This window comes from Neophocaena asiaeorientalis, unplaced genomic scaffold (genome assembly GCF_003031525.2).
Source record: "Neophocaena asiaeorientalis asiaeorientalis breed wild unplaced genomic scaffold, Neophocaena_asiaeorientalis_V1.1 scaffold476, whole genome shotgun sequence".
NCBI lineage: Eukaryota > Metazoa > Chordata > Mammalia > Artiodactyla > Phocoenidae > Neophocaena > Neophocaena asiaeorientalis.
In genome coordinates this window covers 2,800,296-2,815,040 of record NW_020172178.1, presented here as the reverse complement: position 1 = coordinate 2,815,040, position 14,745 = coordinate 2,800,296, and the positions used below count along the sequence as shown (strand labels likewise).

At 37.9% G+C, this 14,745-nt stretch overlaps 1 protein-coding gene across 4 annotated transcripts in view; it reads left to right on the top strand.

Annotated features, from left to right (window-relative positions):
* Nucleotides 1-14,745, top strand: part of ATG2B (autophagy related 2B) — a 74,964-nt gene that overhangs the window by 3,760 nt on the left and 56,459 nt on the right. For all 4 annotated transcript variants that reach the window (XM_024758691.1, XM_024758682.1, XM_024758697.1 and 1 more), the window contains exons 2-7: nt 4,331-4,493; nt 7,915-8,067; nt 9,044-9,146; nt 10,660-10,822; nt 11,576-11,755; nt 13,890-13,986. In XM_024758691.1, the coding sequence (XP_024614459.1) occupies nt 4,331-4,493; nt 7,915-8,067; nt 9,044-9,146; nt 10,660-10,822; nt 11,576-11,755; nt 13,890-13,986 (859 nt within the window). The remainder of the gene's footprint in view (nt 1-4,330; nt 4,494-7,914; nt 8,068-9,043; nt 9,147-10,659; nt 10,823-11,575; nt 11,756-13,889; nt 13,987-14,745) is intronic.

The window sequence follows — 14,745 nt, the reverse complement described above, 5'->3', positions numbered from 1 at the left end:
AAAAAAAAAAAAAAAAAAAACTGTTTTAAGAAGACTTTAAATTTACTGAGTGAATTTTTCATGTTTTCAAACCTTTGTAACCTGTGTAGATGATGACTTTAAAAAAATAGTGTTTTTAATAGACATTTTTTCAGCAACAAAATCATGTAACAGTGGAAACATTTCCAAATATAATTTTTCAAAATGTCCTCTCCATAGTACAAAAATCCTTTGAAAAGCAGCTACTTTTCTCACTCATTAATAAAGTGGTATCTTTACTTTGAAAAGACAGATTAAGTGTGTTTTGTGTTTTGGAGTATACCTGCTAGGTAGCATGTACTACTGATAGCCATTTGTCATCACATAAAAGGTAGGCATATTTAAAATTCTAATCTTTGTGAAGAAGAAAATTACTTATTATCTTTAAATTCAACTCCTAAATGTTTGGTCATAAGAAAACCCAGGAAATCAGAAAGTTACTGTCATTTTCTGTCTCTCACAAAGATTCTGTTTAAAAGTCTGCTTTTCTTATGTAGACTGTATGCTCAAGTGTCAGTGCACTGAAATGGACCATCCAGCCAGAGGTACCACCCTTCCCACTGTGGAACTGCTAGTCTTCTCTTTGTTCCAGTCTGATGTATGGCCTGAGTGAGAGTGCAAATGCCCATTTGTACATTAAGTATGGTACAACTTTTAAGTCTGTTTTATTTGAATTCTTACGCCTGGGCTTAAACTAATAAGGATGTATTCTTTTCCTAGTTAGTCTTACGGTATCAAAAATAGGCGTATAACTTAATGTTTGCTTTTCTTCATCCTGCCAAGCACACCTTGAATTCCTAGTAGTGCTCATCATTGTACTAGGTAGGCACTGTGGAAGACAAAGAACAGTAATCAGCATTTACAGAGTGTTTACTTGGTACCAGGAGCCATGTTGGTAGCTTTACACGTTATTTCGTTTATACTCACAATAACCTTAAACTGGTAGTATCGCTATTTTATGGATGAGGAAATTGTGACTCAAGTTAAAACCTTGTCCAAAGCCACCTAGCTAGTAAGTGACCGAGCTACTGTGTTTTAAAAGACTGTGTTTTAGAAGACTATTCTTCAAACATGTTTGCCCAGTTTTCTTTAAAAAATTTTTGAAACACTAACATATTCCTTGTACATTTTAAAATGGACTTTACAATGTTTTCATTATAAGTTTAAATAGTTGTAAGGATAATGTAAATACTGATATAATAAAAATATAGTTTTTTTACCCAGTAAGATCTAAATACCTGCCATTATATATTTAAATGTGCTTGAACAAGGTCACCATTAATAGTTGGAAATTTAACATTATATGTTTTCCCATTGAACTCATATGGCCATCCAACTTCCTCTGCAAGATTTTATTGTAATTTGTATATTTTATGCTTATATCTTTTATTCATCATGCTGTCATTTCTCTGTAATAAAAACATGTAACTAAATTGAAATCGATCATACTAAAAATTTGTGTCACAATTCAACTTTCTTTTGCATTAAGTGAATATTTTCTAGTGTAACTTTTTTTTTTTGCGGTATGTGGGCCTCTCACTGCTGTGGCCTCTCCCGCTGCGGAGCACAGGCTCCGGAAGCGCAGGCTCAGCGGCCACGGCTCGCGGGCCCAGCCACTCCGCGGTATGTGGGATCTTCCCGGACTGGGGCACGAACCCGTGTCCCCTGCATTGGCAGGCGGACTCTCAACCACTGTGCCACCAGGGAAGCCCTAGTGTAACATTTTAATTCCCATAATGATTTCTTCACTATTGATTCTTCTTTTTTGAGTTTTTTAGTGGTTGCTCTAGGGCTTTTACCATATTGATCTTATCAGTATCTCCTTCACATAATCATTGTGTTTTAAGTGAATTTTTCCCTGGATTGTTCTGTTATTACAATGTTAAGGGCAGTTGATCAAAACAATGTAAATATATTATACATTTGAATAACTAAACATAAAAACTTATTGGAAATATATTTATTGATGTTATGGGTGTGTTTCCCCCCTTCCCTGATTTGTTCATGTATCCATAGATGAATATACTTACAACTAGAATTTGGTAGGGTTCAGCATAAATTTCACTCTAAATTTTTAAACTAGTTATAAGCTTGAGAAACACTGCTGTCCTAAATAAGTAGATGAGAATGATAGGGATTTTGCGGTAGCAGTATCACTTAGTTCTTTGAATTTCTTTGAATGGCTATGCCAAAAATATGTATAAGGTGGGGAAAGAGCGGAAAACTTATTGCTGGTCCTGCCTGAAGATTTTTATGTCCTAGGCAGTGCGTAAGGGAGGGTTCAGGAAGGGAAAAAGATATGCCATTTTTGGCTCAGTGGCAGAAGGGAGACTGTACAAGGGAATATGGGAAAGGAGACCCAACGTGATGCCACTGCTTTAAGTGCCCTTCTCAGGAAGGTCCATTTTAGGAAAGAATATATTTGGAGATTGGGGATCTGGAATTTTATACCTTAAAACCATCCATGCCCATGTACTCTTTAGGAAGTCTGTAGGATCACACAAACACCATTGTGAAGAAAGTCTATTAAAATAGTAACTTCCAGTGACTTCCCTGGTGGTCCAGTGGTTAAGACTGTGTGCTTCCACTGCAGGGGGCACGGGTCCCTGGTTGGGGAACTAAGATCCCGCATGCTGTGGTGCAGCAAAAAAAAAAAAATCAAAGTAGTAACCTCCAGTGATAGAACGTGAGCCAGTCTAGATCTCAGTGTTCAACGTTAGGTCTGTAGACAAAGAATTACAACACTACCCTTATGCAACATAGCATACAGGAAGCACATTACGTGTAGGCTGGCATTTAATACATTTTTGTTATTTTAATTTAAAAAGTATAGTCTGTCAAAAAAACCCATTTAATTATTCTACTAACAGTATTTACATCCGTCTTCCTTTTATTGTAGTTAAAACTTCACTGAACTTACTGTCAGTGGGATCACCTATATGCTAAATGTCACTAAATTCAGTGGACATTTAAAAATCTTTGACTTCTTGTTAGTTCTTGTTGCACTTGACCACTCTTTATGTTGTCTTTCCACAATTTTCCGGGGCAAGAGGCTCTTGATTTTCTTTCTACTTCTCTGTTTGCTTTTTTTTTGTTTGTTTACTTTGCAGGTTCCTCTTTCTTAACCTTTTTCTTAAATGTTGGTGTTTATCAGGATTCTGTCCTAAGCCTCTTGTCTTTTTACTCTACATTAGTTCCCAAAGGCTGTCTCTGCTCACCCCTGTGGTTTCATTTACCCTCTGTGTTTATAAAGCCCTTCTGTATTATAAGCCCAGATGGCTCTCCTGAGCTCTGGACCTCCTAGACATCTCCACCTTGATGTCTGCTCAGATATTCTCTTTGGAACTGAATTCTTCATCTTCCCCTTCCCCTGTCTCAGTATATGGCACCCCTATCTAAGCCGTTGCCCAAGCCAGCAACCAGCGAGTCATTCTTCATTCCGTCTTGTCTTTACCCCTCATGATGACAATGAATTCTACTTCCTAGTATATTACAGAAATCCATCTTCCTCTAACTTTCCTCATTGTCACTATCCTTGCCAAACCAAACTTTAGTTTCTCTTACTTATAACATCCTTTCTGCTTGAGTTTTGCTTTCCTCCAATACATGCTGTACATGACAGCAGGAGTGGCTCACTAAAAGTTCTATCCTCATCATGGCGCCCTTGCTTAAAATCTTTCACTGGCTTCACATTGCCCTTGAGATAAATTTCAGACTCTTTAACATTAATTACAAGGCTTTTTGGATCCCATTCACCCTTATCTATGTAGCCTTATCTCTGGCTCATCACCCTGGCATGCTCGTCACCCTGGCATGCTCACCACCCTGGCATGCTACAGGAAAGCCTAAAGCAGCTTTTTCCACACCTGCCCCCCACCCCGCCCAAAACTCGTATCTCAAATATGTGTGCTTGTATACTCTGACGTCTGCCTTCTTTGAATCCTTCTACATGCTATTGTCTCTCTCTGGACCACTGTGTCCAGTTAACTCCTCAGCCTTCTGGTCTCAGCTTTAAATAGCACTTCCTCAGGTGGCCTGCCTTGTATCTCTAAGTTAGGTTCTTTTACACGTTCAGATAGTACAGTGTATTTCCTCTGTCATGCAGCTTATCCCACTTTAGTTAAATGTGCCTTTCGTGGTAAGCTGTTTTGTCAGCTTAGTGAGGGCCAGGAATCATCCTTATCGTGGTCTCTGCTTTCTTTATCCTTAGTGCCTGACACATGTATTAGCATATTTAGCATCTCTGAATAAGTCAACAATTTTAAGTTCTTGTTCTTGTGATTTCACAATGCACTTTTCTTTTTGTCTTTAGTGTCTCAATGAGATCCTGGAGTCAGCAGATGCGCCTTTAGAAGTCACTGAAGGATTCATACAGTCAATTTCTCTGTCCGTTCCATGGGGCTCCTTGCTGCAGGATAATTGTGTACTGGAAGTGAAAGGGTTAGAACTGGTCTTCCGACCTAGACCTCGCCTAGGTAGGTGTATATTATGTGTTTCTGTTTGTTTCTATTTTTAATTTTCAGAGATTGGGAAAGTAACCTGATTGCGTTAAATTCAGTATTAGTTTTGCATTGTGTTTGTGAGATTTTCAGTAGATAAAATATTAGGGCGTGGTCCATGTGGGGGGCGTGTGATTGTATCTTCAGAGTTATTTCTGTCTCTATTTACCTACAGGAACTTTAGCATATAATGATTGGTTTAATTGTTTGTTACCAATTATCTAAAGTGACTTATGCTTTTTTTTTTAACTTGAAGTATAGTTGATTTACAGTGCTTCAGGTGTACAGCACCTGAAGTGATCGTTATACATATTTTTATGTTTATATGTATATATATTATGGTTCAAATTCTTTTCCATTATCAATTATTACACAATACTGAGTAAAAAGTGACTTACGTTTTAAAGATTCAAAGTATTGTGCCAGAAAGCAAGGAGGTGCTCAAAGATTGATGGATAAATGTTAAAAGGACACAGGATTGGGCTTGAAGGGGCTCCCATTGGCCAAATCTGTTAAACTTGGGCATCAAAAAGGATAATGAAAATAATGGATTATAACACACTAAATAAAAACAACCCCTAAGTCCATGTCAATACAAATAAGTATGTAAGGGGGGCAAGGAGAAGGGAAAGCTCTTCATTGCTACTACTTATAAACATAAAAAAAATGGCAGAATACCCCCATGTTTTCAGCCACCATAGTAAAAATTAATGGTATCAAGATCATCAATGAACGCTGATACCGTTCGGTGAAGGGTTGTTGAAAAACTGGATATTTAGACAGTATCAGAATATCTCCCACTGTTTACATATTATTTGCAGAGGGAAAAAGTTTCTTTTACAGTGCAGAAAATTGACAATCACCACCATAACTGAGTGATCAAGCTTAACCTCATCAATAATGGGTTAAACTGACATCATGTGTGTCCTGACTGAGGGGCTGAGAAAGACGTGATCACTTATGTATTATTCCTGCTAAAAGTGCTTAATCTGAATCAAATCATGAGGAAACAGTCAGACAAATCCAAAATAAGGGAAATTCTATAAACTAACTGGTTGGTACTGTTTAAAAAATGTCGTGAAAGACAATGAAGGTAGAGGAACTGTTCAGATCAAAGGAGACTAAAGACATGAATAACTAATTGCAGTACATAATTCTCTTTCTCTCTCTTTCTTTCTTTCCTATGAAAGGTGTTACTGAGGCAGCTGGGGAAATTTGGGTATTGAATGTATGTATGATGTTTTGTCAATGTTACGTTGCTTGGATGTGTTAATGGTATTGAGCTTTTGCAGGAGACTGGTCCTGTTCTTAGGAGTTACATGCTGAAGTCATTGGGAGTGAGTGTTATGATGTCTGCAGTTTACCTTCAAATAGTTCAGTGAAAGTTTGAGAGTATGTATGTAATCTTTTTTTTTTTTTTCCTGGCTGCACTGGGTCTTTGTTGCGGTGTGTGGGCTCTTCGTTGCGGCGCACAGACTTCTCTAGGTGTGGCGTGCGGGCTCCAGAGCACGCGGGCTCAGTAGTTGCAGCGTATGGACTCTCTAGGTGTGGCACGTGGGCTTAGTTGCCCCGCAGCATGTGGGATCTTAGTTCCCCGACCAGGGATTGAGCCCACGTCCCCTGCATTGGAAGGTGGATTCTTAACCACTGGACCACCAGGGAAGTCTCAGTGTGTGTGTAATCTTGATGAATCTAGGTGTAGGGTATGCAGGTGTTTATTGTACACTTCTTTCTTAGGATTGAAAATTTTCAGAAGAAAACTTTGGGAAGGAAAAGATTTAAAGTAGTAGCAAGTCATTGTTTACGAATATATGCGTGTGGTAGCTTTAATTACACATATGATGTTTTCTGATTTATCAAACATGTATACTGTGCTTCTTGCATGCCAGATACTGTTCTGGGTGGTTTACAAGTACTATCCTCACAGTAGCTCTTTGACATAGATACTTTTAATTATCTCCATTTTGCCGAATAGGAAATTGAAGCATAAATACTAGGTTTAATAACTTGTCCAAGGTTATAGCTAATTAAATGGAAAAGATGGGATCTGGATCTAGGCAGTCTAGTTCTGGAGCCCCTATTCTTAACCACTGTGCTGTGTTATGTCTTGGATTGTCTACTGCAGAGTGTGTGTTTGTGTATAAGCTAGTAAAGTCATGATGGTGAATCATGTTAAATTATGAACTTGAATTCTTTCAGTGACAAGTGATGTTTGTAAAGATATATTTGAAGAATTGTGATCCCAAGTGCTGCCTGAAACACCAACGTTTAAGTTATGCTTAGTAAAATTTAGTAGCTGTATTTTAAAAATTGGTAATCTATGCATGGAAATTCTTAATAATCTGGTATTTAATTAACAAGAATATTTTATATTTTAACCAAGCTGAGTAGATATAGTAATACTTTACTAAGGAAAGTCAAATATTTTACCCTTATTTTAAAAATATTTCGTTAAAAGGACTTTTAATTTTAGAAGACAATAATTCTAGTAATCTCTGTCAGTTTGTTTTGAATAACATAAGGAAGTGTGGTGGAATTCTCTCATGAGGGAGGATCTGGAAAGGACTCTTCACGGTTTGTGTGTTCCTTCTCCAAGGATGCTCTTCTGTTTTATCTACATTTATAGTAACCTTCTAAAGCCTAGGTCAACTGCTATCTCTCCTTTCCTGTGAATTCCCTCAGCTAGAAGATTTAGCCTCTTCTCTTAGCTATCATAATATTTTCTGTTGACACTCAGTAGTTGGCTATTAATTCTTCTTAATTTTATCTCATTTCTTCTACTATCTTGTAGTCTCTTTGAGGGCAGAATTAATAATTATTTTATTTTTCTTTCTTTTATAGCAGGGTCAGCTAACTATGGCCTGCACACCAAATCTGGTCTGTCATCTGTTTTTGTAAATAAATTTTTATTGGAACATCACCATATATACATATTCATTCATTCATTCTCTCTGGTTGCTTTTGTACTAGAGTGAGAGAGTTGAGTAGTTGTGATAGAGACCATATGGCCCACAAAGCCTAAAATACTTACTGTCTGATCCTTTGCAGGAATTTTGTTGACCCCTGCTCTACAGTATTTTGAACAATACCACTCATATAAAATATCCATTAAATACTTGAATGAATGTGTGAATTAATATTTGTCAGATATATATCATGTAATGAGAACATGTGTCTCTGGACTTTTATCTGTGATTTTTTTTTTTTTCCTTCTCAGTTATAAGGTGATGTTTAAATCTCAGGAGTAATTTGTAGACTGTTGTATCCCTGGGTGACACCATGATGCTGAATATCTCTTGGAGGATTAAGAATTTATCTGTTTGAAATGTGTGATTTTAAGAAATGGCTTTGTTGTAACTGTGAGAAGTTACTTAGGATTAATCTGTATTTTCTGCAGCAACTGGTTCTGAGCCTATGTATTGGTCAAGTTTCATGACCAGCAGCATGCAATTGGCAAAAGAATGTCTTAGCCAGAAACTAACAGATGAACAAGGAGAAGGATCCCAGCCTTTCGAAGGACTTGAAAAGTTTGCTGAAACCATTGAAACAGGTTTGGCATTATTGAGTATTTTCAAAAATTTTAGATTTTACTTAGTAGTAAGGCTTGGATGAGAAAAACTCATTTGAGTGATTTTAAAAGAATTGTTTTTCTTACTTCAGAACTTTAGAATTGAGGTTATTTTAAAAATTGTACAGTAAATCCCCCACATACAAACCTTCAAGTTGCGAGCTTTCAAAGATGTGAACCTGCGTTCGCATGTCCAGTCACGTAAGTTAGTTCACGTGTCTGGCGTGCGTTGTCACGTGTGTGCGTCCTCTGGTAGTGGCTGTGCTTTGTATACTGTACTGCGCAGCGCTGTATAGAGCACGGTAGCACAGTATCTTTATTTCAAGCCCAGGATGTCTGGAAGCAAGCGTAAAAACAGCAGTGATGTAGCTGCTGGTACTACCACCAGCCCCTGTGTGCCAGCTGTTGTGCTGGACTACTGTACTTTTCAAGGTACTGTACTGTAAGAGTCAACATGTTTTCTTTCTTTTTTTGTGTTTGTTTTTTGATGTATTATTTGTGTGGAAAGTACTATAAACCTATTACAGTACAGTACTATGTAGCCGATTGTGTTAGTTGGGTACCTAGGCTAACTCTGTTGGACTTAGGAAAAAATTGGACTCGCTCTCAGAACGGAATGCGTTCCTCTGTAGGGGACTTACTGTATTCAGTCAAATGTCATGTTCTTTTTTACCCTAGTTTCTCCTCTGTTTATTTTATTATGCTTTGCATAATGAAGGGATTAGAATTCAACAGATAGTGTTAGCCATTGCCCCAGGTTGAGATGTAACATGGGTAAGTGCTCAGCAAGGCAAAATATCTATTCCAAAGCTCAGGATTTGGGGATTTTTTCAAGGAAAGAAATTCAACTTTTATTTTGTAAGTTCTTATTAAACTAATTTAGTATTTATTCCTTTCATTAGAAGTTTTTATTTAGTATACACATGGTCTCATGTTGACGGTTACCTGTTTACTCTAGTACTAAGAAGAGTAAAAGTCACTTTTATAGACACTGTCTTGAGAATTGAACATGTGCCAGAAAATTCCAAAACTGGAACTGCACTTGAAATTCGAATAGAAAGGTAAGACTTCTTATATCTGAAAGCAAATTACCCTGTTCTTTTCTTTGTAAATAATAAAATCTGACTCTCATTAGATTTCAGGATGCTTTTGGAGTTTAGAGGTGCTTGTATTAAGTTAATATATTACATTATTTCTGAGTAAAGTGCTTTTCTCCAAGTTGTGTTCTAATCCCATTATTGAAAGCTGAAAGTACCAGTTGGGGTATAATTGTGTATAATATAATGCTCTGAATATTTGATTTCACAAAGCAGGTAATTCTCTTTTAGTTAATATCACATCGAAATAATGACTATTTGAGTGGTACTAAATTTAAGGTACTCCTGTTGGAGTTTCAGTTTTTTCATATGAACAATGTACTATTTAGATGTGTCTCATTAATGTGATAGGCTTTTTTGCTTTGCTTTATTTGGTCTGTGTGCTGCTTTAGGCTAAGACTTGTTTTCTTTGAAGATTCTGTGAGGGTATTTTAAGGTCAATATGTACAATAGTGATTTACTTAAAAAGATGTAAACACATCACTTTTCGTTTTCTGCGTTTGCCCACTTGGAGCACCTATAAATAGCTCTAAAACAGGGATTGATTTACATACCCACTACTGAGTGTTGTTTTGAGGTAGTGACTCTTCACCTGTGTCTTAATGCCACATGAGCTGCCAGCAGAGATAAGCAGAAAGAAGTATGTACACCGAGCACCAAAGACACTTTGTATGTGGATCTGTTGGCGACCTTTATTGAGTTCTGGTTTCTGTCTTTCACAAAACATAGCAATTAGTGAAACAGTTACTGTTAACAAATCTTTGAAATTAGGTTGCATTACCTTAAAATGGTATGTTTAAAAAATTTCTAAAATCTCATGCATTTAGCACAACAATATTTTACTTAAGCTGAAGATGAGTCATAAGGACTCATAGAACAGTTACAGGAATTCAAGAAATGTCATGTCAGGGGCTTCCCTGGTGGCGCAGTGGTTGAGAGTCCGCCTGCCGATGCAGGGGACACCGGTTCGTGCCCCGGTCCGGGAAGATCCCACATGCCGCGGAGCGGCTAGGCCCGTGAGCCATGGCCGCTGAGCCTGCGCATCCGGAGCCCGTGCTCCACAACGGGAGAGGCCACAACAGTGAGAGGCCCGCGTACCGCGAGGAAAAAAAAAAAGAAAAAGAAATGTCATGTCAGACTTGTGACTTGGAGCCAAATGCTGTCTCACTGTTAACCAAGAGATGTTTGTGAGGGAGCACAGGAGTTGTTTTCCTTGAAACTAACTTTAGGAAGTTATTAATTTTTTCCCCCAAATTTAGGAACCTCAAAACATTACCTTCTTGGGCTTAATGTCTCTTCATGAAAATATTTACTGTAGTAAAGCACGGTAATGCTGACCCACCTTTTAGATATATTCTAAGAAGAGCTAACACTTGAAAAATTCCTTTAACTTCAACAGCGATGTGCATTTCTTATAATTGCAAGTAGGTTTTCCTAGGAGTTTTATGCAAATGCTCTTTTTGTTTTTAACTTTCAGAACCATGTACTGTGATGAAACTGCTGACGAGTCCTCAGGTATTAACGTACATCAACCCACAGCTTTTGCTCACAAGTTACTTCAGCTCTCTGGAGTGTCTCTCTTCTGGGATGAATTTTCTGCATCAGCAAAATCTTCCCCAGTTTGTTCAACTGCACCAGCGGTAAGGAAAACAAACCAAAAAACCAAGATCATAGATTTTTGAAAGGTTTACATGAGGGTTTTTAAAATTTCCTAGGATATGTAATATGTACTAATAGGTTTCCGTCTGATGTGAGAGTTAACACAAATATTCAGTAATGGGGGCATATATTTTGGAGATTTAAGAATACTCACATTTATAATTAATGCCATTTCTGCCAGTTTGCTATGTATTACTTAGATAAACACTGGATTCTGTGTCTTAGAGGGAAATGATATATTAACATCTAATACCCTTTCTACAGTAAAAACATCAAATCAAGTAATGTTCACATTTACCTTACATGCTGAATGTGTTGCCGAAAATGTATCTTACAAGTCATATCTTAAAGAAGTTTTATAATTAAGGAACTCTTTGTTAATCCCTTCTAAGATTGGAGAGTCCTTTTATAAATTAGTCACTCAATGATTTATCTTTTACTTTATTTCACAAATCTTATTTTCTTAATTATAGAATGTCTATTAAATTTTCTTATTATGGAACTTGAACAGAGACTGTGCTTTATTCATAAAGTCCTTTTCCATGATTTGCCTTTATTAAGGTACTGTGCTGTTTCATGGTAGCTGTACAATACTGGTTTATCCATTGTCACATCATACAGTTTTCATGTCAAACACTTTATTCTTCTTAAACTGACAATAGTATTTTGCATTTCAATTTATTTACATTAAGGTATTTTAAAGAATTGCTTTTTTTCTTATTGCCTTACTGTAGGAAGCTGAGCCAAAGCTGTCCCCTAGCTGGAGTCCCAGAATTGTTTATGAGCCACACCCACAACTAACTAGGAGTTTGCCAGAGGCAGCACCCTCTGACCCGGTGCAGATTGGAGGGCTAGTCGGTAGTTTGGGGTTGAGTCTCACATTGAAGCAGAATGAGGTACTTCCTGGAGCTAAGGTAAGTATTCGTTCTATTTTCTGTAGATAAAAACAGAAGAAAGCCACAGGCATCCTTTACTCCATGCGGGGACCCACTGATTGGTTGCTGTAAATTACCCTGTGACGAGGGGGCCACGGTCTTGGAGTCAGCGTTTTTACTCTCAGCTGGTGCTTCTGTCTGTAGGTGACAGAGTTCGGGTGAAGGCGGGCTTTCTGCCCATCTGCTGCAGCTCAGGATTTGAAGCTGTCTCCTATGCTTACTTTCCTCCACTTTCAGAAACATTCATTAGTTCAGATAACTGGGAATATCTTAAAGAATCTCTGTCGTCATCAAATGATAAAGTTAAAGGAAGGAGAGATTGGGAAAGCAAGTTGACTGAAGGGGATGTTTAATCACGTGTGTGTAAAACTGTCCACCTATGCGTATTTTGAATGGAATGTCCATTTTTATAATACTTACGAAAAGAGATTGATTTTTTTCGTGATGTCTCACAGCTTTTTGCAGACAGTGTAAAGACAACTGTACTCATTTCTTAGGGAACAATATTGAACAGTCTGGAGAGTCAGGAAACTTGCGTGTATTTACTCAGTTAACAACGTGTCTGTCAGGTGTTATCTTCAGACTCTGAAAACTAAGCTTCCATGTAATCTGTGTAAAATGTAGTTTGAGAAGATATCAGGGTTTATTTATTTGTATATTCACTTATCTAACTAGCTCTAGACATTTGAGTGACTCCTGTATGCCAGACCCCATACAAGTTCTTGGGACAGATGCAGAGATGAACGGAATGCAATCTTTGTCTTAATTAAAGATAAAATGAGGGCATAGACGTGGCTGTGGGAATGTGGAAGAGGGAGCCACTGAGTACACGAGAACATACATAGAAAGGTTTTAAGTTCAGCATATAATCAAAAAGAGATCTTCCCACTGTCCCCAGCCTTAACTCCTTGTTGATTTATGGCCTGGGATGTCAGTAGTCAGTAAGGAGGCCCCATGAAACCAGCACTCCACGGGTCAGCTTAGCTTAACATCCTGGCTCTGGATCTGTTAGATGGCCTTGCGCAAATCACTTAATCTTTGTGAACTGTTTTCTCATCTGTAAGACAGGAACAGTACTAAGAATTAGAGGAAATAAAAGCATGTAACACAGTGCCCCAGTACGCAAAAAAAAAAGTTGGTAATAATGATTATTATTATTATTGGAGAATGTATTATTTTATTAGTTAGATCATGGAAATTTCTCAAAGTCACTATGTAATTTATTTTATTTTTTGTTCTTACAATCAGAAGAAATTTGTTTTTTGCCTGGGAAAGATGCCATTTCCCAAATATAAGTATTTTCTTAATTGAATTATTTTTAAATTGTATAATGGCATAAAGATAATAGGAGTCCGTGTTAACATTAGAAATAAGAGGAGGTGAATGAAAAGTAAGGCGAGCATATTCAACTTTCCAGAATGTGATGTAGAGAACAGGGTAATTCCTTTTGTCAGCGTATACTCCAAAAGAATCAGGGTGAGAGTGGGATCGGGCTTTTATTTCTAGAAGGAAAAATGGACAGGGAGTTGGAAAAGAGAAGGGAATTCCACATGAGCACCCTCTTTCTGCTGTGGCTCCATGCGCAGTGGAGAGTGGGCTTTGTGGAGCACAGAGGGCATTCACAGGGACACACTGTTGATAGAGAAGGTCCTTGCATGTTCTACAAAGGAGTGTGATCTGTGGGCAAACTTATGAAAGCCAACTTTATTTGTTCTTGGTTTGAATCAAGCTTTAAAGATTATGATTTGGGTCTTTTGAAATCATGATGGGAATGATTACTCTGTTACTGCTATAGATATTCTTTCTTGGAGACTGTATCTTAAGGCCTCCTCAAATACCTTAAATACTCAGAAAACTCAGAGAGACACAAAGTATGACATTGGACTTGCCAACATGGAATTTCTCAGGAGGATTTTCCCTCTTAAAACAACAGTTGTTGGCCTTATATCTTTTCATTTAGATTGTGTGGATTAGTAGAGAGAACCTTAGGTAAAGGGATCCAAGGCTAAATGATCAGTATTCCTCTTAGTGCATTAAAATGTACTGGGATTTGTCATGATGAGTTTATAAAGAGTATTCATCGTGAGTAGTTTTCTTTCTTTTTTTTTTCAAGTTGGATATTGATGGACAGATAGACTCTATACATCTATTCCTGTCACCAAGGCAGGTGCACTTGCTTTTGGATATGTTAGCAGCTATTGCTGGACCAGGCAAGTATAACTCTGTTATTATTTCTAATTCTTTAAAACTTTTTAGCTAAAATATATAGCATACAAATAGGAAATTGTATTACTGTATAGGAAATGTGTGAACTTAAAGCTGTATTGTAGGGACTTCCCTGGTGGCACAGTGGTTAAGAGTCCGCCTGCCAATGCAGGGGACACGGGTTCGATCACTGGTCTGGGAAGGTCCCACAAGCACGGAGCAACTAAGCCTGTGCACCGCAACAACTGAGCCTGCGTGCTGCAACTGCTGAAGCCCACACACTCTAGGGCCTGCATGCTGAAACTACTGAGCCCGTGTGCTGCAACTATTGAAGCCCACATGCCTGGAGCCCGTGCTCCGCAACAAAAGAAGCCACTGCAGTGAGAAGCCCACGCACTGCAATGAAGAGTAGCCCCTGCTCGCTGCAACTAGAGAAAGCCCGTGCCTGGCTTTCTTTCAACGAAGACCCAACGCAGCGAAAAAAGAAAGAAAAAGCTGTATTGTATTGTGAATAAGAATCCTCAGTAGTTAAATTTGATTGGCTCTTTCAAATTGTATCATCCTGGCACAAATGGGAGTTCAGATTCTTTGTATCATATACGTAACTTTTTCAGAACTGACTGGCTTACTTCCTTGGTTGGGGGTAGTACTTCATACAACTGAGAAGGTGTAATTCTTAAACACATTCAATAGCACGCACTTAAAATTTTTAATGACTCATCTATCAGAGATCAGATCTTCTGATTCCTAGCTAGCTGCTTAGA